The sequence below is a fragment of the Arvicanthis niloticus genome, chromosome 2 (assembly GCF_011762505.2).
Source record: "Arvicanthis niloticus isolate mArvNil1 chromosome 2, mArvNil1.pat.X, whole genome shotgun sequence".
Lineage (NCBI taxonomy): Eukaryota > Metazoa > Chordata > Mammalia > Rodentia > Muridae > Arvicanthis > Arvicanthis niloticus.
The window spans coordinates 90,055,680-90,080,479 of NC_047659.1; the positions used below are offsets into that span (position 1 = coordinate 90,055,680).

A 24,800-nucleotide genomic window follows, 5' to 3' on the forward strand; every position below is an offset into this window, starting at 1 on the left:
TGGGTCTGCTGTGCTTATCAGTTTTCTAGGCTTTTCTATTCTAGACAAAACCATGTAGCATGTATTCTCTGTGTGTGGCTTCCTTCACTCCACATAATCATGCTGACTTCCTGCACAGTGTGGTTTGTATCAGTTGTTTATTCTGTCATATCATTTGGTTTATTAACTCACATTTGGGACAAGATAGAGACTGTCTCAGTCTTTGCTGTTCCCCAAACTACTAGGAGCAGTTAGAATGGAAACCCAGTTAGACAGCCTGGGTTTCCATTCTTCTTAAGCATGGTTTTCCTTCCCCCCCCCCCCCATTGTCTTAGTTAGGGTTTTACTGCTGTGAACAGACAGCATGACCAAGGCAACTCTTATAAGGACAACATTGGGGCTGGCTTACAGGGTCAGAGGTTCAGGCAGCATGGTACAGGCGGAGCTAAGAGTTCTCTATCTTCATCTGAAAATGCTAGTGGAAGACTGACTTCCAGGCAGCTAGAGTGAGGGTCTTATAGCACATACCCACAGTGACACATCTACCCAAACAGGGCCACACCTTCTAATTGTGCCACTCCAAAAGCATATACAAACCATGACACTCATAAATTCTAGGTATCAGACCTAGACACCTGGGCAGATTAGGCACAATCACTGAGCAATATCCCAGCCCTGTTATTTTTTAACATCTATTTTTTATGTGTATACACATGCAGACATACATCTCTCTCTCCCTCCCATCTCTGTGTGTGTCATTGTATGCTTGTCTGTGTGTGTCTCTGTGTGTCTGTGTGTCTCTTTGTCTCTCTATCTGTGTGTGTATGTCTGTATGTGTGTCTGTGTGTGTGTTTGTGTCTATGTGTGTCTGCTATGTGTGTCTATGTGTGTGTGTCTATGTGTGTGTGTCTCTGTCTCCCTGTCTCTCTCTGTGTCTCTCCTTGTCTGTCTGTCTGTCTATCTGTCTCTGTCTCTGTCTCTCTCTCTCTCCGTGTGTGTGTGTGTGTGTGTGTGTGTGTGTGTGTGTGTGTGTGTACATGGGCATGCCATGGACTGAGTGTGGAAGTCAGAGTATAGCTTTTGGGAGTCAGTTATCTGCTTCCACGTGGGCTCAGGTGATCAAGTTCAGGTTGTCAGGCTGGACGGTGGCGAGTGCCTTCACTCTCTGAGCCATTGTCAATCTCAGTTTCATTTTTATTTTGATAGATTCTCATTCTGTAGCCTACCTGGTAAGGATCTTGTTTTGAGCAGCATTGTATTATCAGGACAGAGCACAGTCATCTTCCAGAAAAATAATTTTTAAAAACACATAAACATAGAAGGAAAAAATCCACAGAAATATAAACCACAACAAAAGAAGCCATTACCCAACAACAACTAACTTTAGCAAATTTATCAAAATCCATTCACCAAGGGTCTATAGAGATGGCTTCACAGTTAAAAGCACTGTCTTCTCTTCCAGAGGACCTGGGTTCGATTCCCAGCTTCTATATGACAGGTCACAACTGTGTGTAACTCCAGTTCCAGGGGATCCAATGCCCTCTTCCAAATCCAGGGGATTCTGGTTGGCCTTCACAAGCACTGCACGTATGGAGTGCACAGGCAAACATGCAGGTAAGACACCTATCCACATAAACTTTTTAAAAATTAAAAAAAAAGTCCATCAACTTTACTGGGCACTTACCAATGCCAGAAGAGCAGTCAATGGCCAAGTACCTGAAGGAGCCACTGTGTCCCTGAATCTGAGGTGTGCAGAGATCAGCGGGGATAAGAGGCATTGGAAGAAAGATTCTCAGAAGATAGAAAGCTCATAGCAGGGGCTCCTGGACTGCCTGACGGAGCACATGAACAAAGTATCACTGCACAGAGCAGGTGCTGGGGCAGTGGAACCAGCAGCCTACGAAGGACTTGGCAAAGGCAGAGCAACTTGGCAGCCTGAGTTCCGAAAGTTTTCATCCTTTCTGCCTCATCCAGATTTCATTCCCATGGTCCCTTTTTCTGTGTGTGATTTCTGTTTCCAGACAAGCTCGCTGGACTGGGCAACAATTTAAGAACTCTAGGCCATAGATTCCAAGGCAGGAATGTACCGAGAGCCACTTTCCCTCCCCCACATGCTGGGAGGTAATGACCCTTGTCTAGTTTGTGGAAATCAGTGTGCTAGCCCTGTGTGAAGCACTCACCTGTGACCTCACACTTGGCTCTGAGAATGTTCCCTACTCTCCTCATCCACCCCACCCCACCCCTGCTTTCTCTTGCTCTTTGCCCAGGTAGAGATTAGCCTATCCCTCTTCATTACCTGAATCCTCGGCCCTGGGCTCTCCCAAGAGCATATGACCTGACCCAGCCCCACCCTGTCCTGTACAAATACTCCCTGGAGAGGAGACCATCTCAGTCTTCCTGTCCCTACCCTACATTCTCAGGTAAGGACCTGGCCCTGCTTGCTGAGGGTGGTAAAGGGAGAGGGCTCTGTGTGAGTGGATGGGTGCCTGTATGGTCCTAGATTCTCTGGGTATGTGTCTGTTCATTGAACTGTTCCTGTGCCTCTGGGTCTTTGTAAGGATGACATATGTCTGCACATGTTGATTGGTTTCTAAAGGATTGTCTATGTCTGTTCCAGCTAATTGTGTATTTGCATGCATGTCTGCCTACCTGTCCTCACCCCCCCAAAGCCTCCTCCCTAGTTTCCAGTCTAGCCTCTGAACCTCCACTCTGCAGTAGTTAGAAATGACACATCAGGTAGAGAGGTCACTTGAGAGTTGTGGGCTTGCAAAGTCCCTTCTAAAACTGACAATTCCTGTTTCTCAGATAGCTAGGCTTGAATGAAAAAGACATTCCAAGGACTGTCTTTTCTCTTGCTTTTAACGCGGGTCTTGATTGGTCCAAAGGTTTCCGTTAACATCCCTTCACACACCTAAGTCAAGCCTCGTAAGACTTCTAAGCTCATCATTAGTTAGGGGAGGCTGGAGAGCTGACTCAGCAGTTAGAGCACTGGCTGCTCTTCTAGAGAACCCAGGTCTGATTCTCAGCACCCAGGAGGTGTCTCACAGCCACACATAACTCCAGTTCTTGGGTCCGGTTCCTACTTTGGCCTCTGTGTACACTGCATGACCATGGTGCTCTGACATGAATTGGAGCAAAACACCCATACATATAAAATTTTTAATTTTTTTAAAAATTAAAAAAAAAAAAGTAGAGAGCCAGAAAGACTATGGGCATAATTTGGGACTGATTTCAGCTGAACACACAGAAGCCAATAGAAATGAACAGTTTTCTAGGGCTGGGTAGAAAGCCTGCTTTCCAAGTTCAAGGCTCCAGATTTGATCTGCAACTCTGTGCTTTCGTATTAGAGGTGTTTGTGAATGTGTGTGTGTGTGTGTGTGTGTGTGTGTGTGTGTGTGTGTGTACATCTGTGCTCATTTGCACAGTGACTATATGAGTTAAGAGGGTCTTGATACCTTTAGTCCTCGAGTGTACTGTGTTATAGGGTTGTCAGTACTGGGGTTGTCAATTGTGCCTTGCATGTCAGGCCCCAAAAGTCAAGGCTAGACCTCAACAGCTCCACATGATGACAGCTTGTCAGGGGATGACAAATTGACTCAGACCCTAAACTCCTCACCATCTTCCAGTCTTCGTGAGAAGGGACAACAATAAGCAGTGAAGACCCTGGAAGGCTATCCATTCATTTGTGCTGCAAGAACAAAGTCCTTAAGGTCCCCTCCTCCCCAGAAGCCCATATTCGCCCATCTGTTCAGCCCCTCCCTATTCTGTATACACAGAAGGATCCAAGCCTCCCTCTCCCACCTCTATACCAGGGGTTTTATGCAGAGACCTACCCTACGGGGGAGGGGTTATCATGACAGGGCACTTAGCAGGCACCCCTTTCTTCTTTTGAAAGGACTATGTGTGTACAGCCCTAGAAAGGAAAGAGATTAGATTGGGGGTTAGATCGCTGCAAATAAAACTTTATCTGTTAACGGCAGGTGCCCCGGGTGTCGTTTCCTGATCTTGCCCCACAAAGATGCATCCAGGTAAGCAGCATGACTGGGTGGCTAGGAGGTAGAAGAGGGAAGAGAAGAGAAAGGAGAGAAGGGAGGGCAGAGGCAATCAAACAGCCATATCTATAAATGCCAAGTGTGCTTGCATGTGTGTGTGTGTGTGTGTGTGTAGGGGTAGGTGTGCAAAGAGTTTCTAATGCAAGCAAACTTTTGTATTCCAAAGAATACTTTGTATTTAAGAAACAAGTTTACACATTCTTCATCTCACTAGCTCTTTAACCACAGGAGAAAAACAGGCAGGTCCCTCTCCCACGGAACCCACGAGACCTGGGGGAAGTTAGGCACTATGCTCGAGGTGAGACCCTGAGAACACTGCCAGGTCTGGAGCTCTTAGTGGCCGCCGTTGCCTCCCCTCAAAAGACATAAAAGAGCTAGAACTCCCACAAAGGCCCACCTTTTGGGACACTCAGTAGCACACAGATGGCTTCTGCTGAATGAGTTCTTATGTCCACAGTGGCTATCTCGATATCCCAGTGATGTGGAATTCCTGCTGGACAGAGTGAAGTTAGATTTCCACGCAGTAGACAGCAAGAGCGAAGGCCCAGTGCTGAAACCAGAAGGTTGTAACCAGGATATAAGGAGAAGCCAGCACAGAGGGATGAGGGGCTATAAGCAGATGTTCAGGGATGAGTGGGGGAGGCTGGCTGGATCCCAGATGGAGACAGAAGAGGAAGAATTGGGGTTTACCACAATAGCATGCCTCCCTAGTGCCCTGAAATTTGACCAAGATTAGGAGGGCAGACCACTGGCAGTGTGAACAAAACCTTAACCTCCTACCTGGCCCTGTGCCATGGGGGGGGGGGGGGGGGCGGACACGGCCAGCTCTTGAGCCCACAGGGATGCACAAGTAAGCTTTGTATTGACTTTCAATATGAATCTGCTGTTAGTGGATGAATGAAGGAATGACTGTCAGGCAAGTGGCCAAGCCTGAGGAGCCTTGGTGGGGGCAGGGGTGAACACAAGAACTAGCATCAGGGAGGAGGAAGGGGCAAGTTATCCCCTTCAGAACCAAAAGACTGAAGCCTCTGTTTCTTCCCCCCCTTTCTCTCTAACAGGTGGCAAGGTAGGAACATTCTCTAGCCTACTCCCTCCCCTTCCCCCACCCCTCCCCCTCCCCCTCCCACCCTAGCTGCTTCTTTCAGGCCTCTCACCTTGTTCTTGGATCAGAACTTTGCCAAAACGAAGCCAGGAAGACTCAGGCAGCAGCCTGGGAAGGGCGGAATGCTGCCGCATCCGCCCACCCCCTGCCAACTGCAACCTTCTACTTGGCAATCTCTCCTCTGTTTTCCCATCTGTCTCTCTCCTTTCCTTACTTCCCTCCCCTGGCCCAGCAGCCCAGCCTCGCTCCTGCTGGTCCCCAGCCTGTTCTGTGCTTCCTGGGCTGTCTGGCTCACTTGCTCTCAAGCCCCAGCCACACTGCAGGGCTCCTAGCGAGGGCTTCTACTAGGGAAGAAAGGGCAGGCTGCCTGTTCACCACCTCTTCCTCTCAACCAGTTGCAGACAGACTTCCTGGCCTGGATCTGTGACCCTGCCATAGAAGGGTGGGAAGTAGCTGTTTCCTAGAATGGCTGAGCCTAGATGAGGCAGGAACTATTGTAAGAGGATAGCCCCCAGGTATAGATATTGTCTTCCCTGGAGGTATTCTGCCCTATCAACCCCCTAGATGGCTAATGGAGCAGAGGGGCAGAACCTCACTTCTATACCACTGGGCTCCAGATCCCAGCGCCCTGTGAATTCCTTTGGCCTATAGCAAGACATAAACACTCCTGGTCTCCAGCAAAGAAAGGTGAAACAACACTTTCTCGGGTCTCTTAGATCTGAGAAGTGGAAGTTTAACTTTACTTTCTCTTCTTTCTGATTGGGTTTGGCGGCTGCTCAGGGGCATTATCAGCTCATTCCTAGACACCCTGTGTGTACATCTGTGTACATGCTTACGTACCCACCTGCAGGCATATATCCAGACATAGCTATTTTGATGTGGCTTTGTTTCACTTTCATAGTGTTTATGGGTTTGTGGTTTCTGGACAAATTCTCTACCATTGAACTCCATACCCAGACACAGCTTTAAAATGTTATTTATTTACTTTTATTTTTGAGACAAGATCTTATCATGTAGCCTTGGCCTGGCCTGAAGCTCACTATGTAGCCCCGACTAGCCTTGAACTCACAGAGACCTGCCTGTCTCTGCCTCTTATGTTGCTAGAATTCAAAACATGTGCCACTATAGCTGGCCAAAAAATTTAGACAGGTCTTCCTTCTATAGCCCTGACTGGCCTAAAACTCACTATTTAGATAAGGCTAGTCTCAAACCCATGGAGATCCTCCTGCCTCTGTCCCCTTAAAGGGTTAAGGGCATGTGCCAGCACATTCCACAACCATAGTTATTGTATTGCATTTAACACACTTCTATCTATACAGAACACACCCTTGCTGTGACCTGCTCTTCTCCTCAGAGCCTGGCTTTCTCCCCACCTGGCATTCAGGAAATTCTCCAGTCTCCTCAGCTTCACCTTTGCTCCCAAATGTAGTGAGCTCTCGTTTCTAGCAAGGCAGAACTTGTAGCCATTCTGCTGAGGATCCCAGGCCAGGGAAGAGACCTATAAGATAATCTTGCTTCTTAAAAATAAATAACTCCAGATCCAGAAGAAGAGGTCACACAGCTCTTCAAAAGGAATAAATCTAAAACATCCAGACTCTTCCCTTTTCCCTTGCCCAGTATCTAAAAGACTTTACTGCAAAAGAAGCAGGGTTAGGAGCAGTTCCTTGCTACCTCTATCACTCAACTTCCCACTACACCCCCTTGCAGATGCCCAGGAATCCTGACTCCTTTGGGGAGGGGAGGTAAAGAAAAATTGACTGCAATCATTGGCATTGCCTTTGCACTCTGGCATTTCTCTTTTGGCTTTCCACAGGGGCATTGCCAGAGTCATCCTCAGTGTGGGCCACCCCCTGGCCATGGTCCAGGACACTGTCCTGGGGGATATCACCCTCCAGGACCTGGTGGTCCACCCCATGGCCATGGTCCAGGACACTGCCCTGGGGGACATCACCCTCCAGGACCTGGTGGCCCACCCCATGGCCATGGACCAGGACACTGTCCCGGGGGACATCACCCTCCAGGACCTGGTGGCCCACCCCATGGCCATGGACCAGGACACTGTCCCGGGGGACATCACCCTCCAGGACCTGGTGGCCCACCCCATGGCCATGGACCAGGGCACTGTGGGCCTCACCCTGGTCCACATCACTGAGAAATCAGAAGAAACGAAGATACAAGATGAGGAGTCTGCATGGAATCCCCAGCTGACGTAGCACCTGGTCTAAACTAGAATTTTCCCTTGCAAATAAATAGCCTCCTGGAGGCCATATTTGTTCTTGTTAGAGACTGCCTGTCTTCATATCCAACTGGTGCTCAGAGCCCAGTTCTATCTAAATTTCCTTACTGTGAAAACCAGATATCCATCTTGGCATTCTCAGAAGCTTGACTAAGCAGTACCCACAGCAGAGAGCTGCTTAAGAACACTGGTCTGATGGGGTTTTGATAGCTCTCTGTTGTCTGAATACATTCTCACTATTTCCTGAAAACACACTGAACTCCCAAACTTCTTTTGTTACAGTCTCCTAAATCCCACTCCAGGTGAGGCATGTTCTGTCTGTCTTTCATACCTTCACACTTTCAAAACCTTCCTAGCCAGCCACAGCTCTGCTGTCTCCAGGCAGGTTTCCTTAAAGCTATTAGAAAGAAACAGTTCTCTTTGTATCCTGCCCTTTCTCTGCCACAAACTGTAGATCAAAGATGGTACCAACCATCTCATAGGCCTAGCCACACCCTGGCCACCCGGCACCGATTTAAGGCTGCTTTTATCCCCCCAGCCATCTATAAGTCACTCAAGGTACTTCTAAACCTCTAGATCCACTCAGCCTATGCACTAGAACCTGTGTCTTCCCTAGACCAGCACTTAGACACAATTAAGGGATAACTTCAAACAAAACCTCTTTCGTCTGACTCTCCTCAGCCTGTCACCTCCGTGCACAACAAACACAGCCAGGCCCAGAACAGCCTGCTTGCTGTGAAATCCTTCTTTTGCCTATCCAAATATATGAAGGACTCTTCCACTCCTTTGCAGTGAGGCTTCTCCTACTTCTGGTGTTCACTGTAATTCAGCTACAGTCCTTTAGCCAGGCCGGCCCTCCCTTCGACCAACACCTCAATTCCTTCACAGCTAGTTCCTGGTGGGAGCTGGCAAGTGCTCCGGAGTGGATGGCTTTCATGTCTCTCTGTAAGGCTTGGGTGGGGAATGGTGGTAACTGCATGAAAGGGGCTGGGCATCTCTCCTCTCACTCCCGCTTCCCCTTGTTGCACACTTTAAAAATTCGAGAAGAGACTTTAATGTAGGAAGAGGCCGCAGACTCAAGGCCGGGTCCAAAATGGGAAGAATGACCCAACTCGAAGATACCCTGCTCCCCCTTGGGAGGACAGAACTGAGTGAAGCCTAGAGAAGTAAGGGATATTCATGAGACCCAACCTCTCTGCTTCCCTGCAAGTGTGGAAGACCGCTGTTCAAGTTGTGAGGATTTTACCCGGGTCGTTCTTTCTGGTTTCTTGTGAAAAGAACAAGGCGTCCAGGAGAGGCGGTTTGGCCACATTACTAAGGACAATAATGAGACCTGGCCAGGATAGAGAGGCCTGTACTGCAGCCTTACAACCTTAGTGACAACGAACCCCCAGCCCCCGATGCTGCGGCGCTGCAGCAGCTTGTGTCCCTATCTCTCCACCCTCCTTCCTGCCCTGCGTCCATTGGCGGATTTCTCTTCGGCCCCGCCCAGCGACTGGCCTCTGGATCTGACGCATGCGCAGGAGCCTACCGCTGCCGCTGCTTCAGCACCAGAGCCCGGACAGCGGCGCCGCCCACGGGCACGGACGGTGGTAGCAGCTCCAGCTGCTGCAGCGATCTTCTCTTTGCCAGTTTCTGAACCGCAAGCAGCGACCTGAGGGGAATATATTAGCCCCAGAAGGCAGCTGCCGGAACAAGTAGGAAGAACCCTCCGTAGATCCTGCTGGAAGATCTTCTCAGTAAGCCTGCATCAGGTATCCTAAATAGCCGCCGCCACATATCATCACCTCATCCATTCCCCAGCTCTTCTGAAAGCCTTTCCCTGAGACGTGTTTGTACACCTTCTTCTTGCCTGGTCAGTTCATCCTCTCTCATTGACACTCGATAATGCCAGCTCTCGTTGCTTTCACCTCCTGGGGGACCTGCCCCACCCACTGTTCTCTCCTTTCCCCTAAGGCCGCAGATGTCCATTTCCTTAGCCTCTAGAGCTCCCCCAACTCCCCGAGGCCTTGCTTCTGCATCTTTGCAAAAGGCCTCAGAACCGCAGCTACGTCAGACTGCATGTCAGTGAGCAAAGGGGTGTGCATGTACAACAGGGAAAAAAAAAAAAGGCTGGCCAAAGCAGGAGTCCTAGGGAGGGAAGGCGACATTTGGGATCTACACCAGGGACTGAGTGTCTTTGTCCACCGCCATCAGTTGCTTGTCTGCCCACTGCCATCGGTTGCTCGGCTGCCTAGCGTATCGTTGTTTGTTTTCCCTGCATGGCCTCCTGCTTGTGTACATACTGGTTTTAGTCCTTGTGTATGGCAAAAACTAGACTGAAGCCATGACCCTTGAAGGAGCCTCCGAGGGGAAAACACCTTCCCGCTGTGCACCCATTCCCAGATCTGGGTGCCCTTCATTTTTCTGACTTCATCAGACGTGTGGTGGAACAGTCTGACCAGGTAGCAATATGGCGCCATTTCTGTGTCCTGCCTGACTCTGCCGCCCCCAGAATCTCTCTTCAGACATGACACTACATCCCTCTCCTGCCTGGAGTGAAATAAAAGGGATTTTTAAGAGGCAGAAGGCAGATGCAGACACATTATCTCCAGATTATCTGATTTTAAATGTACATTCTGTTTCTCAGAAGCAGGAGAAAGCCCCACAGGTGGAAGCAAATGTCCCCCCCCCCTTTTAAATTAAATTATTAGTCTGGAAGATCTTATTCAAGAAGGCAAATCACAGAATGGATATATTCTCCAGACCAGAGCACAGACCAAGGACTCTGCTTGGAGTCACAATCTGACCAAAAGAAGGTGGGGCTGGGGCTGGGGGGTGGCTAGCAGCTCAGTGATAAAGCATTTTTTTATTCTAGCATTGGCAAAGCCTTAGGCTCCATCCCAAACACTGCAGAAAAAAGGGGGGAGAAGAGGGAGGGAACAGTGACAAATCAGGGCAGGGCCCAGGACCAGAAGCATCTGTACAAGGGGCTACAGCATCATTGGCTGTCTGGCATATCTTGCCAAGGATCAGCTCTGTCTGGTATCCTCATTTCTCCCAGGCATGAGACTACTTGTTCTCTTCCAACAGTTCTCTGGAACCTCTGCTGATCTCTGAAGTTCCCCAGAGACCATGGGTACTACCCAAACATAACAGTTGTGTTCAACTCAAGTGAAGAAACACAAATATACTCCTGTTGAGTTAAGCACCACCCTGGAGATAGTTATACCATATATAAGAGTACACACACTATACACAACCCACACACACACTACATTACAAACACATCACACACACACACACACACACACACACACACACACACACACACACTGCAGTTCTTTCCTCGCCGTTCTGCAGATTAAACCTGAGCCTTATGTGTGCAAAGAACACTTTCTACTGCATCCTCATTCAGGCCTCAGGATGACGTGCAACTGTAATGCCAGCACTCAGGTGGCTGTAACAGGAAGATCACAACAAGTTCAAGGCTACTCTGAACTACATAGACCTTGCTTTCTCCCTTTTCTTGGCCTCCCAAGACCCTTCCTCTAGGTCCTGCCTCTGCATCTTCACTTAGCCTACAAAGAAAGTTTCTATCTTTAAAAAAAAAATATTTAAAAAGTCAAGTATGGTAGCAAATTAATACCAGAACTCACTTGGGAGGCAGAAGCATAGAGTTCAAGACCATCTTCAGTTACATATTTAGTTCAAAGCCCGTGTGGACTATTACATCTCAATTTGGGAATCTGAGAAGGGATTTCTATTACTTTGAGGCCAGCCTGGACTATATATCAAAAGGAGAGAGAGAGAGAGAGAGAGAGAGAGAGAGAGAGAGATCTCGTTTGCCTACTAGCTAAACTGGCCTCCAAGTATCCGAACTATAGGAACAACTTTCAGTTCTACAGTATTTTATAAACTCATTGACTGCAGAGATGTTTGAATAGTTAATTATTTGTATTTTTAAAATTACTATTTATTTTCTTAATGGTGTGAACGACTCCCCTCATCTGTCCTGGTCACTCTGTGGGATCACAGTGACATTCAGATGACTAGTCTGTGAGTTCTGGAAAAGATTAATTCATACAGATTTGCCCTTTCTGGAGCTCCCACGTTAGGGCTCCGTGCCTGGGGCCAGAATGAGCACTTTCCATCCCCCCCCCCTTCCCTGATTTGGCAGGTGCAGGCAGGCAGCCCAGGAAGTTACTCATCCTAATTAGAGACCTGGCTCATTTCCTTGGGAAGACTGAGACAAAGGCTCAACCCTACCATAGTCAGGCTAGAGAATTGCAGATTCTCTACACTGGTATAACATCCTGCAGAGTGAAGAACAGTAAGCTTAGGAACAACTGGTCCTTGATCCCTGTAGAGGAACTGAAATGGTTAGAGAGAGGGAGCTGGAGCCATCGAGACCCAAATGGAAGCAAACCAATGATGGAGACTAGATCTTCAACAGAAGGAGTTTGGGAAAGAGAGTACTCCATTTCCCAGCCCTGTGCTCTGTGTCTGAGTTCTATCACAGATGAGGCTGGCATGCCAAGTTGGGGCCTGGTTCCTAGGATAAGTCCTGTGCTCAGTGCTTGGTCATAGGCTGCTGGAACAGGCCCCTCATTTCTACCCTGGCTTCCCGACTCTTAAGCTCTAGGAGGCAGGCCCTCCTCTAAGAGGGAGAGCAGAGCTGATGCTGGTCACATTGGGACAGTGCTAAAAATTAAACAAACGAACAAACTGGGGAAATTGAAATAAAGGCCAAGTTCTTCAGCAGCCAGACTAGAGGCTTTCAGGCTTTCCTGAAGTAGTATAATGGCTGGCATAGTGCAGAGGGATGAGGTTAAGAACAGTGGCATAATCTAAACCAATATGTACACAAGCAAGCAGCCGAGTGGGGGTAGGGGGAATCACGTGACAGGCAGGGAGGTGAGCAGGCAATGGTGAAGCTAAAGACCTTCAGAGGCAAAAAGCAAAGACTGACACACTGTCTCTAGATTAACTGATTTGAAATGTGTGTTGTGTTCCTCAAAGAGAAGAGAAAGCCCCACAGGTGGAAGCAAATGTTTTTCCCCTCTTTTATTAATACATCAGTCTGGTAGGTAGAAAGCCTTCTTCAAGAGGGTAAGACACAGAAAGCTAGCTTTGTTCTCAAAAACCAGTTGCTGATGCTGGCTATATTCAAGCCTCAGGATGCAATGTAGACCCAGTACTGTATTGGGCACATAGAATATACAAATAAATAAACGAACAAATAAAATAGAAAAAAAAAACTATAGGTTTAAAAACTCTAGTAAATGACAACACTAGGCATGGTGGTGTGTACCTGTACACCGAGCACTCAGGAGGCCAAGGCAGGAGAGCTACGAATTCAAGGCCAGCCTTGGTTACACAGTGGGCTCCTGCCTCAATAAGTAAATAAATTAACAAATGATTTCATGCATACGCATGACCCAGGCATTTGTCCAGTTTCTCTTTGGCTCAAAGGGATTGGCCTCCATGGCCTAGCACCTGGCTGCTTATGTCATTACTTTATGGAGTCATCTGAGGTCTTGCTTTAGAATGTCTTTGGTCAAATCAACACTTTTCTAAATGTTGAATTAGTATAAATAAATATCAATGATCTCAATTATGACATCAGATTTCAAATGCAGACATTATGAAATGAGGGTATTACCTGAGTACCTAAAAGATTCATGTTATCCATGCAAAATATACTTAAGAGAAGATACTCCCTGGGATCCTGAACAAGTAGGGAAGCAAATGTGTCCTCCACATGCCAAGTTCTATTTCAGGAACATCACTTGTGTTATATCAAAACCAAGAGCTCAAAAGGAAATGCTCCAACCATCGTCTTTTCTGAGGGCCCAACACCAAAAGATGATAGAGCCTGGAGCCTACCTCCATTGTCCCCTTTTACCTTCAACATGATGCTTGTTCTCTCTTAAACTGTTGATACAGCCATTCTTCTGATGGGGGTGGGAGATAGGCAGAGTCCATACTTTGTTTCCTCTTTCTTGTTATGGTTTCTGGGCAGAACTTAGCCACTCCACCACTAAAAGCCATGTCCATCTCTGCCACTGCGGCCAGGGCTCTGGCTCATGACACATCTGTTAGGGTACCAGGTAGTCCTGGATGTCAGAGTTGATGTAGCATACAACTGGATCTCCCATGGGAGTCAGGCAAACTCTGTTGGGCTGGGTAAAGCCAAGCAAGGCAAAGGAAAAAAGACTTTGCCAAATCACCTGGCCCTGAACTTCTCTGAGAAGCCCCATGATCTCCAGGCAGTCTGCTCTGTAGCCATCTCTTTTCTGTCTTAAGGCTGGAAATCTTGCCACAGGAGTAAGGCTTTCCCTTCCCACTACTAGACGTCCACACAGTGTTGTCTTGATGACTAATTTGATGACTGTCACTGACTCCTTCCTGTCATATTCCTTGGGGTTCCAGCTCCCTCTGTGAACTGTGCACACCTCGACAAAGCAAACCTGTGCTTTGTTCATGATCCATGCCAGGGGCTGTTGAAAAGGCAGCAGTCCTGTTTGCTGAGCTTCCCTGGCCCCCACTAAAACTGAGCCATCTGAATTTCTTTCTCATAGAAACCAACATGTTGGGCAGTCTACACCTCCCAACTATCATGAATTCCCAGGGCCATGTATTGGGTCTTATTTATCACAATGCCACTCTTAATAGCCAGTCTAACACTGTGTTCACTTAATGGACACTGGCCACCTTCTGTGTCAGAGAGCTGTTCACAGCACTGTGGATATGGAGATGAACTTTTCTGAGTCAGTTTCTGCCTTCCCAGCTTCCACAGCGCACCTGAGAGGTGGGGCATGCTTGTCTCTAATCTGATAACTAGTTGCAGCAAATACATGAAGAAAAATCCAGTAGGGCGATGGAGCAGAGAGGGTGCAGGTGACTGGTTTAGAAAGAGTAACGAGTGACCCTTTGCAGATACTCCAAGGATGTCTGTCGAGAGTATAGACAAGCTGAGCAGAGTGGTGCACACCTGTAATCCCTGCACTGGAGAGGCAGAGCCAGGCAGATCTCTCTGAGTTCAAGGACAACATGGTCTACATAACGAGTTTCAGGAAAGCCCAAACTACATACTGAGGGAGGGAGGGAGGGAGGGAGGGAGGGAAGGAAGGAGGGAGGGAGGGAGGGAGGGAGGGAGGGAGAGAGAGAGAGACAGAGAAAGACAGACAGACAGACAGACAGACAGACAGACTATAAACAGGCAACTACTATACAGGAAGTGCACCATCTACAATTTCAGAAGACCTTGAACTTTGTTCTAATTTTACCTCTCATTGAATCTCTTTCCAAACCTTTAAAGCAAGAAAATTCTTCTTGGTTTTGTAGACCATGTATGTAGAAACATGTTTGATATCAGTATCTGACATAGGGCAGGATTGCCAGTGATACTTTGTGAATGCATGATGTTTGGGTGAGAGTGTAGACCCTGGCCTGCATGATTTGAGCCCTTGCCCTCCTCATCTGTCCGCAGAACTAAAAAAGAAAAAAGAAAAAACACCAACCCTAAGCTCCTATCTCCTTGTCTCACAGAACAATTCTAGAACACAGATAACCCACTACCTCCCATCCTTCCTGCCTGCCTTCTCCCAGGTCTTAGACCAAAGCCATGGCTCCAGAGGCAAGCCCAGAGAGAAGCTGCTCCCTCCACACCTGTCCACTTGAAGACCCAACCGGTGCTCCGGTACCACCACCAACAGTTTCCACGCTCCAGGCTATAGACCCAACCAGTCCGTTAACAGCTGGCCATTTTGCCTTTCCTCGAGCACCTCAAGACTATCAAGAAGGAAGCTCGTTACTAGGATTAGGAGATCAAGCATCTCTGTGTGCCCATGTCTCCAACCTCAGCACTTCCATAGACCCCTCTCAGCATGATGGGGTCTGGAAGCCACATTCTGTGCAGCGTCATGTGGTCAGTGTCAGGTAAGGAGGAGGCTGAAAAAGCCATTAAAAGGGACAGCAGACACTGAAGCCTTCAGTTCCTTTCTTAGTAGTTGGCTTGGATGTCCCCTGCCTCTAATGGAGGAGGCAGCTTGGATGGAGCAGGAAACAAACAAACAACAAAAACAAAAGCTGGAACTTGGGGGTGGGCCACTCTAAAAATTAATACCAACTTCCTCTATGCCTTGTCCTCTGCCTTGCACCCCCTCTCTTCCCAACCCAATGTGCACTCAATCTTTTCCCCAACCCCCAACCAGCCACACACACACAACACACACACACACACACACACACACACACACCAGAAGACTATGGTAAATTTCTCTTCTTATCTTCCACAGGCAGGAACGCACTTTCCGGATGCCGAAGAGGTAGGGCCAGTCCTCTTCTGTGCTCCCGGGAGTGGCTAGGCTGGTATCCACTCCGTGGATTCTCTTCTCTACTACCCCAGATCACCAGCTTTGTCACCATACCCAACATCAACTCATGCAGGCTTTCTCCCTCTTTTCCAGCTATTCTCATCTGATTGCTGAGTGGCCAACGGCTGTGCTCCTGGGGTGTCTGGCCTTCATCTTCCTCTGTACCCTAGCTGGGCTGTTGGGAAGCCCACCACTTGACTTTTCTGAGCCTTTACTGGTGAGAGGCCATGGGAAGGAGAGAGACCCCTACACTGAACATTACAGCTCAGTCTGGGGCAGACAGTTGACCTATCTTGGGGAATAAAGCGATGTTGGTGAGTTCTGGATCACCAAAGAACTCCAGGGATAGTATAGAAATCATATGTCTACAGTTCAGGTAGGAGAGAACCAAAGGGGCACGGCTGGGAAGGACCCAGAGGGAGGGTAGTCTTCCTTTGCCCTCACCCCTCCTGCACACTTGTTCTTCTCTGCTCTTCTTCCTGCAGGGTTTTGAGCCTCGAGACACAGAGATCAGCCGAAGGCTAGAAGTTTGGAAAGCCATGCAGGTCCTCACTGGTCCCAAGAATCTTTTTTCTCTTTCCCCGGACCCTGAGATGAACAGGTAACATGTCCCCATCTTCCGACTGAGAGTAGCAAAGGGAGGAAGAACTCCAGGAAGGCACACCAGGTGACCTCTCCAAAGACATGTGAGAGGTGGCTGGTGCTCCTTCCATTTCCTGTGAGTCTGCCATCCTGAACAGTACCTTGGGAAAACTCTTCTCTCTACCTCAGCTCAAGCCTCCTCAGCACCCTGAGCCCTGCAGCCTGGGGCAGGGCCGAGGAAAGTGTGGTCCGGACCAAGAGGATGGTGGGGCCTGTGGAAGTCAAAGAAGAGGAGAACTTCTTTTGTGGCCACCCTGGTAAGCTGCATCATGGCCAGTCCTGACTTCAGTGGAGAGTCCCTACCCTCAACTAGCAGGATGAGCAGGTCCAGAGCAAATAATGGGCAGATGGGACAAGAAAATGGCCACTAGCCATGCCCAAGCCAAGGAAGATGGAGTAATGAAATCTGTCTCGAGTGCTCCAACCAGGTGCAGTCAAGCTGAATGAACGCAGGCAAGACTAGGCATCGGGTATAGGCATCAGGCTGCTGGGAATCAAGGCTTCAGGTGGCCCAGGATGAGATTTTTTCTCTTTTAGAGGGCCCAGGTTTGGGGGTCAAAGCACTGAGCTGTGTGGGGGTTGTGTTGCAGAGAAGAGCCATGCAAAGCTGGTGTTTGTGTCCACCTCTGGGGGAAGCCTGTGGAACCTGCAAGCCATCCATTCCATGTGTCGCATAGAACAGGAGCAGGTGAGCTGGCTGGGGACATGCCAGGGTGTGGGTGGGAACTGAGGACACAAAGGACCCAGTCACCCGCCTGTAGTACTGCTTAGCCAGGACTGCCAAGGTGGACTGGGACGAGCTCTTCCTGCTTAGAAAACTATCCCAATTCTACTGGAGGCTCTGGGTTGGGCCAGAGCAAAGACAGGTAGGCTGATTGTAGAAGCTCCAACCTCCTGTTGCAAACAGAACTCAAGCAGAGCATAGGGAGTTTTAAAGGTTTTGAAAAGAATCTCAAACGTGTGTTGAAGAGACGCTGGCCCTGGGAAGTTGAGACTCTAGGCTGCAAGGCTGCAGCCTTGTCAACCCAAGCGGTGCCAGTTCAGTTATGCTAATAGAAAACTGTATACAATGCCATCTGTGGAAGTGTTTGCTGTGAAAAAACAGTATGCAAACCACTCTGTAGCTCTGTGCCCCAAGTCCCTTGTGTCACACCACGATGTCCAGAGCACCAGAGGACACTGGCTAAGAATATGTGTTCTGCCCTCAAATGCCTGAGTTCAAGGCCAGTTCTAGGGTTCCTTTGGTACATAACTTCTTAATCTCTCACTGCTTCATATGTGTTGGTGTTTGTTTGTTTGGTTGGTTGGTTGGTTGGTTGGTTGCTTAGTTGGTTGGTTTTCTTTGATTTGTTTTTATAGTGCCAGGGATCAAACTTAGATACTTATGCATACAGAGCACATGCTCTAATACTGAGGTACATCCTCAGCCCTGTATATATGACATAGGGACAACAATAGTATATCCTTTATAGGGATGGTGACTGTGAAATGAGGTAGAATTTGGAAGAATCTGACATAATGCTGGCACTAGGAATGACTTGATAACCGTACAGCAGCAGCAGCACTATGAACTAGGCCCCAAGGACGTGCATGTGGTTAGTGGCAGAACAGGACATCTGACTCCCAGGTGGGAGCTTCGTACTACACCAGCTGTTGTGATGGGAACAGCAGGGTTGAAAAGGAAAGGAGGCACAAGGTGGGAAGAGGACGTTCTGGCCTTAAGAGGCTCTAAGCAACCCAGGGAAAGAAGGGCTGGGAGTTCTCAGTGACCCTGACCCTGGAATGTCTTCTACTGCTTGCTTCCAGCTCCCTGGTCTCTTGGCCTTGTTCCATGTGTTGCTTGTCACATCCACTCTCATTCCTGACTTAGGGAGTTGCAGAGCTGGCCGGGAGGGGCTATAGGAGCCCTTCTGGAAGCCTCTGGGAAAGGTCTGGAGAAACTTCCCCAGGCAAGATATAGTTACTGGAAGGTAGGCCAGGGGCAAACACAGCTTTGAGACAAAGCATTTCTTTTGGGCTGTCAAGATTCTTACTCTCTGCCCTTCAGCATGACAAGAGGCTAGAGGGCCCAAGACAGGTTAAGGTAACTTGGGCCTCTGGACTTCCCTCTGAGCTTCGCCCCCCAACACCCCACTTCTGTGTGCCCCACAGATCCGCTCTCACATCAGCTTTGGGGCTCTGTGCCAGCGATCAGCAGCCAACGAGTGCTGCCCCAGCTGGTCCCTGGGCAACTATCTGGCTGTGCTGTCCAACCGCTCCTCCTGCCAAGACACTACCCAAGCTGATACAGACCGCACGCTGGCCCTGCTACGGTTCTGTGCCACCTACTACCATCGTGGTGTCCTGGTACCTGCTTGTGTGGGATCTGGGCAGGACAAACCCCCATTTTGTGCCCAAGTTCCCACCAAGTGTACCGGAAGCAGCCTTATCTATGAATTCCTGCACTTCCTGCTAGACAGAGACTTTCTGAGTCCCCAGACTGCGGATTACCAGGTGCCCTCCCTCAAGTTCGCCCTGCTCTTCGTGCCCATTATAAAGACCTCTTCTCTTCTAGACATCTACCTGGACGGCCTAGGTGACCCAATTAAAGTCTCTGACAACTACACATCTATCAGTGGCATGGACTTGGGCCTCAAGCCCAGACTACTGAAGTACTACCTAGCGGAAGATACCATGTACCCCTTGCTAGCCCTGGTTGTCATCTTCTTTGGCATGTCCCTCTACCTGCGCTCACTCTTCATCACGTTTATGTCACTTCTAGGGGTACTGGGCTCCCTAATGGTGGCCTTCTTTCTTTACCATGTGGCATTCCGCATGGCCTACTTCCCCTTTGTCAATCTAGCGTCTCTCTTTCTGCTTACTGGCGTCTGTGTCAATTACACGCTCGTCTTCTTCGATTTGTGGCGCCTCAGCAGGAGCCAGGTGCCCTCCGGGGGCCTAGCACACCGTGTGGGCCGCACCATGCACCACTTTGGCTACCTGCTTCTGGTGTCAGGCCTCACCACCAGCGCTGCCTTCTATGGCAGCTACCTGAGCCGCCTGCCCGCATTGCGTTGCTTTGCTCTTTTCATGGGCACCGCTGTACTAGTGCACATGGGGCTCACACTGCTCTGGCTTCCCGCCACCGTGGTGCTCCATGAGCGCTACCTGGCACACGGCTGTGTGGCTCAAGCGCAGGGCCAGAGGGGTGGCAGCGACCCCCTGCGGATGTTGCTGGGGTTGCACAGACGGATTTGCATTCTTCGCAAGATTGTTTCCATCCTCTCGCGCCTGCTCTTCCAGCGCCTGCTGCCCTGTGGTGTCATTAAGTTTCGGTACATCTGGATCTGCTGGTTTGCCGCGTTGGCGGCAGGGGGCGCCTACATCGGCGGCGTCAGCCCTCGCCTGCACCTGCCCATTCTACTGCCACTTGGCGGCCAGTTCTTCCGGTCTAGCCATCCCTTTGAGCGCTTTGATGCAGAGTACCGCCAGCAGTTTCTGTTCGAGGATCTGCCTCCAAACGAGGGCGGCAACTTGCCAGTGGTTCTGGTGTGGGGAGTCCTGCCAGTGGACACTAGTGATCCCCTGGACCCTCGCACCAACAGCTCAGTGGTAAGCGATCCTGACTTCTCGCCCAGCAGCCCCGAGGCCCAGGAGTGGCTCCTGGCTCTCTGCCACGGAGCCCAGAATCAGAGCTTCTTTGGAGACCAGCCAGAGGGTTGGCCTACGCTATGTTTAGTGGAGGCCCTGCAGCAGTGGATGGAGAGCCCCAGCTGTGGCCGCCTGGGTCCCGATCTATGCTGTGGCCAATCAGAATTCCCCTGGGCCCCCCAGCTTTACCTGCACTGTCTCAAGATGATGGCTCTGGAGCAAAGTCCTGATGGCACACGTGACCTGGGACTCCGCTTCGATGCTCATGGCAACCTGGCAGCTCTAGTTCTGAAGTTCCAGACCAACTTACCATACAGTACAGAGTATGGCCCGGTCCACCACTTCTACACTGAAATCAGCCGCTGGCTGTCAACCGAGATGAGCAAGGCACCTCCTGGCCTCAACCAGGGCTGGTTCACCAGCACTTTGGAGCTGTACAGCTTGCAGCATAGTCTAAGCACAGAGCCTGCTGTGGTGCTTGGTCTGGCTCTGGCACTAGCCTTTGCCACACTGCTGCTGGGCACCTGGAATGTTCCCCTCAGCCTGTTCTCTGTGGCAGCTGTGGCTGGCACCGTGCTGCTCACTGTGGGCTTGCTGGTTCTTCTTGAGTGGCAAATCAACACAGCCGAGGCCCTCTTTCTCTCTGCCTCTGTGGGCCTCTCTGTAGACTTAACCGTTAACTACTGTATCTCCTATCACTTGTGCCCACACCCAGATCGCCTGAGCCGTGTGGCCTTCTCCTTACGTCAGATCAGCCGGGCCACAGCAATGACTACTGGAGTGTTGTTTGCCTCTGGCGTGATCATGCTGCCTTCCACCATACTGCTCTATCGAAAGCTGGGCATCATCGTCATGATGGTCAAGTTTCTTGGCTGTGGCTTTGCCAGCTTCTTCTTCCAGTCCCTGTGCTGTTTCTTCGGGCCAGAGAAGAACTGTGGGCAGATCCTATGGCCCTGTGCCCATCTGCCATGGGATGCCGGGACTGAGGATCCTGATGAGAAGGGACGAACAGGGCCGCCAGGATTCTCTGAGCACTACGAGTTGCAGCCACTGGCGCGGCGCCGGAGTCCCAGCTTCGACACCAGCACAGCCACCAGTAAGCTTTCCCATCGGCCTTCCATACTGTCCGAAGACCTGCAGATACATGATGGCAGCTGCTGCCACCAGCACGCCCAAGCCCCTGTCTCCCCAAGGGATCTGCTCCTGGACCACCAGACAGTCTTCAGCCAGTGTCCAGCCCTGCAAACCTCCTCTCCATATAAGCAGGCTGGTCCCAACCCCCAAACCTGGATCAGGCAAGATTCCCAGGGACAGAAAACTGAGCCCCTGCAGGCTCTACCAGTGGGCCCTGCCCACTGCCCTCAGTCCAAAGTCGAAGAGCTCCCTGATGGGCTGTGCTCCTCGGCCAGCACCCTGGAGGGACTCAGTGTCTCAGATGACACCTGTGCCTCTGAGCCCAGTGTCCGTGTGCCAGATTCTGTGGGCACCTCCCCAGAAGTCATGAATGGCACTGGACACCCCATACTTGAACGGGGTCAGCTGAACGGGAAGCGTGACACCCTCTGGCTGGCACTGAAGGAGACCATCTATGACCCAAACATGCCCAATTCTCACCACAGTAGCTTATCCTGGAAGGGCCGTGGAGGGCCAGGTGATATCAGCCCTGTGGTGCTTCCCAACAGTCAGCCAGATCTTCCAGATGTTTGGCTCCGTAGGCCTAGCACCTACACCTCTGGCTACAGCAGCTAAGAGAGGCCAAGGAAGGCCAGACCAGGGTCTAGAACCCTACTGGTGAAGATAAGGCAGATGCCACACTATCCTAGGGCCTGAAGATATTTCTCCATATCGACATGAAGTCTCATCCTCCAACTATGGATTCTAAACCCTGCCAGATGTTCCATCCTTGATCTCTTTGCTACTTACCCCTACATCTGGAGGATTCAGTGGGAGGGCCTTGCAAGGTAATACCAGGCTCTCCATGTGACCAGCTGAGGACTCATCTGCCCCCACAGTGCCAACAAGGCCCCCATCTGGAAAGGAGGGAGGCCAGATGTGCAGTTCCAGACATTGGGGAGACTGATCAGCTGTCTCCCAGGAGGCAAGAAGTTCAGTGACACTAAGGTACTCCATCTTTGGAATCCTGCTGGAGTACCTCACTGACTAGAAAAACCCTTAAGAACCTCCAGAGCCTACTGAATCCCATCCCTTCTCATCAGCTCTTAATCAGGACACTTCACTTCTTGGGGAGCTTCTCTGGGCCGGAAGTGAACATGGGCCTCTGTCCTGCATTGCTCTGTTCTGCTCACATGCACCAGTGTGACTAGACACTCTCCAAAAGCAGGACAGAGGTGGATGCCGAGAGAGAAGCAGGAGACATGAAGGTCAGCTTTGGAGCATCCCTAAATTCCAAGATTCCCCCACAGGAAGCTGACTCCAGAATGTTCCCCTGTTGGTGAACAATAGTCACCCCTTACCATTGCCACACCTGCCAGTCTTCTTGGACCTTGCAAATTTACTCCAGAGTGGCCTGCAGTTGGTCACGACACTGACTAAGGATGGTTGGTTGATTGTTACCCAAAGTCATGTTACTGGGTAGCAGCAGGGTCCTCTCCTGACCCGTGCCGCCACTGCAGCTCCCTGTCTCCTCCTGACTGTCTGCTTCAGGGCCCCTGGCCCCTGGCTGTCTCAACCCTTTGCTTCTGGCACTTACCTACTCTCTTTTCTTGAGCATCTCTTTGTGAGCCCTCCCTCCCCTTTGGGCCTCCACCTCCAGAAAGAGTTGTAGTCTGAGTAGACCTGAGAGTTCCTCATTTCCTTTGTGCTTCCCCACTCTGAAACTGTCTGAGATGCCTACTAGCAATGTGGCCTGAGGGACTGAGGGACAGAAGAATGTGAACAGAATCTAGTTAAGACAGGCACACAGAGTTGCTCTAGTGGGGTTGTTCATGATCCCGAAGTTTCTCTAGGTCAGGTCCCCAGTTTCTAAAAACTAGACCTATCTAAGGTTCTAGGTAGACTCAAGATGAGTAAGTAAGGTTGATTGACGGTGTCACTTGATTAATGGCAGAGTGCTCTCCATTCTGCCACTATGGCTCCCTGTCTCCTCCTGACTGACTGCCTGTTTCAGGACCATTGGCTTTCTCCCAAAAGCACAACTCTGTCCTGAAGTTTTATCACATGTGACACAGCTCATGACACTAGGTAACATCAGCAAGTTGGAACACCTGCATTGGAAATGGTGTTATAAGGAAGAGAGGCATGAAAGGGAGAGCTGGCCTTCTGCTGGGAAGCAGGCATTAGTGGGCCAGTGTTACTGCTGAGCTCAGGTACCCAGCATGAGGTGACCAGGAAAATCTCTTGGAGAAGGATAGTTTGAGCTGGGCTTCAGAAGATCAAGCATATCAGACAGGAGGGGGACATACTGATCCAGCTCTAAAGGTCCCCTAAGGACCATTCTTTCAGAGAACTCCTGTGTCTAAAACTCCTACTCCAGTGAGTGTGAGCTTTAAGGAGGCTACCAGCTCAGCTTCCCTTTCTAGTGCACATCTCCAGGGGTTTCTAGGTTCCTGGAAGACCCATAGATCATGGCATGAAGTCCACCCATCTAGGTCATTTTATATATGAGTATCAGAAAGGAATTTTTCAGTGCCAAACAATCTAAGGTAAGGCTAGGGGCAAACCAGAGAACACTTTTGTTTTATTTTGTTGAGTTCTTGTGTTATCAAAACCTACCTCCCATCCCAAGTAGCCCAGGACAAGTGCAGAAACTCAAAAGAACATAAGAATGTGGAAAAGAGGGCTGGAGAGATGGCTCGGTGATAAGAGCATCCGTCTGCTCTTCCAGAGGTCCTGAGTTCAATTCTCAGCAACCACATGGTGGCTCACAACCATCTGTAATGGGATCTGGTGCCCTCTTCTGGTGTGTCTGAAGACAGCAACGGTGTATTCACATACATAAAATAAATAAATCTTAAAAAAAAAAAAAAAAAAAAGAATGTGGAAAAGACAGAAGACAGTTTTCCCTCAGTATCCATGAAGAACTGGTTCCAGCACACCCCTCACCCTCCAGCACACCAAAATCTGAGGATGCTCAAGTCCCTCACATAGAATGGTGTAGTATTCGCATATAATGATGCATATTCTCCTGTATACTTTAAATCATCTCTAGAGTACTTATAATGCCTAATATGACATAAATGCTATGTCAGTCCTTACACCATGTTATTGTAATAATGACAAGAAAAATAATATGTGTGTGGTGAATTTTTTGTTTTTTTCTTTTCTTTTTTATAATGTGTTCAGATTGGGTGTGGTTTACACACCACACACACACCAAATATTCTGGGTCTGTGTGGTTGGTAAGGTCACAGAGAGCTGGTTGTGTAAGCCAATTCCTTGCAAGATAACTAATTTGAGATAAATGACTCCTGATCGTGCTGGGCTCCATGCGTGTATCTGTAGTCTCAGCTACATGGGAAGCTAAACCTGGAGGATCACTTGAGCCCAGAAGACCAAGGACAGCTTGGACAACATAGCAAAACCATGTCTAAAAAGGTGAGAGAGACAGAGGGGAGGGGGGAGAGAGAGAGAAGAGCTAACTAATATTTGGAAACCTGTCCTTTTGAGTACGGAGTAGGGGGACAGGTTACACCCAAATAGCTTTCCACTTTTCCAGTTTGTGGTTGTTCAACAGAATCCTGGCTTATACTCACATGTACTGTGTGTTTCTCCATCACACAGCTGGGCTGGGAAGATGAGTCACAGAGAGGATAAAGTGACTTATGTTCCTTGGCATAAGC

The 24,800-nt window shown here is 49.5% G+C and overlaps 1 protein-coding gene across 1 annotated transcript; it reads left to right on the forward strand.

Moving 5' to 3' along the window:
- The first annotated feature begins 1,387 nt into the window (after positions 1–1,387).
- Positions 1,388–24,437, forward strand: Disp2 (dispatched RND transporter family member 2). Its single transcript, XM_034496055.2, has 11 exons — positions 1,388–1,593; positions 2,247–2,399; positions 3,960–4,007; positions 6,947–9,123; positions 14,963–15,292; positions 15,652–15,681; positions 15,823–15,946; positions 16,215–16,330; positions 16,501–16,628; positions 16,962–17,059; positions 18,523–24,437. Exons 5-11 carry the CDS (start codon positions 14,979–14,981, stop codon positions 21,748–21,750), a joined length of 4,038 nt encoding a protein of 1,345 aa, XP_034351946.1. The 5' UTR covers positions 1,388–1,593; positions 2,247–2,399; positions 3,960–4,007; positions 6,947–9,123; positions 14,963–14,978; the 3' UTR covers positions 21,751–24,437.
- Positions 24,438–24,800: the final 363 nt, after the last annotated feature.

Excerpts from the sequence above, each read along its gene's own strand:
- Disp2 (XM_034496055.2), top strand. The coding sequence starts at position 14,979 with ATGGCTCCAGAGGCAAGCCCAGAGAGAAGCTGCTCCCTCCACACCTGT. Across the intron at positions 15,947-16,214 it reads ACTTTTCTGAGCCTTTACTG|GGTTTTGAGCCTCGAGACAC; the intron begins GTGAGAGGCCAT and ends TTCTTCCTGCAG. Across the intron at positions 16,331-16,500 it reads CCGGACCCTGAGATGAACAG|CTCAAGCCTCCTCAGCACCC; the intron begins GTAACATGTCCC and ends TCTCTACCTCAG.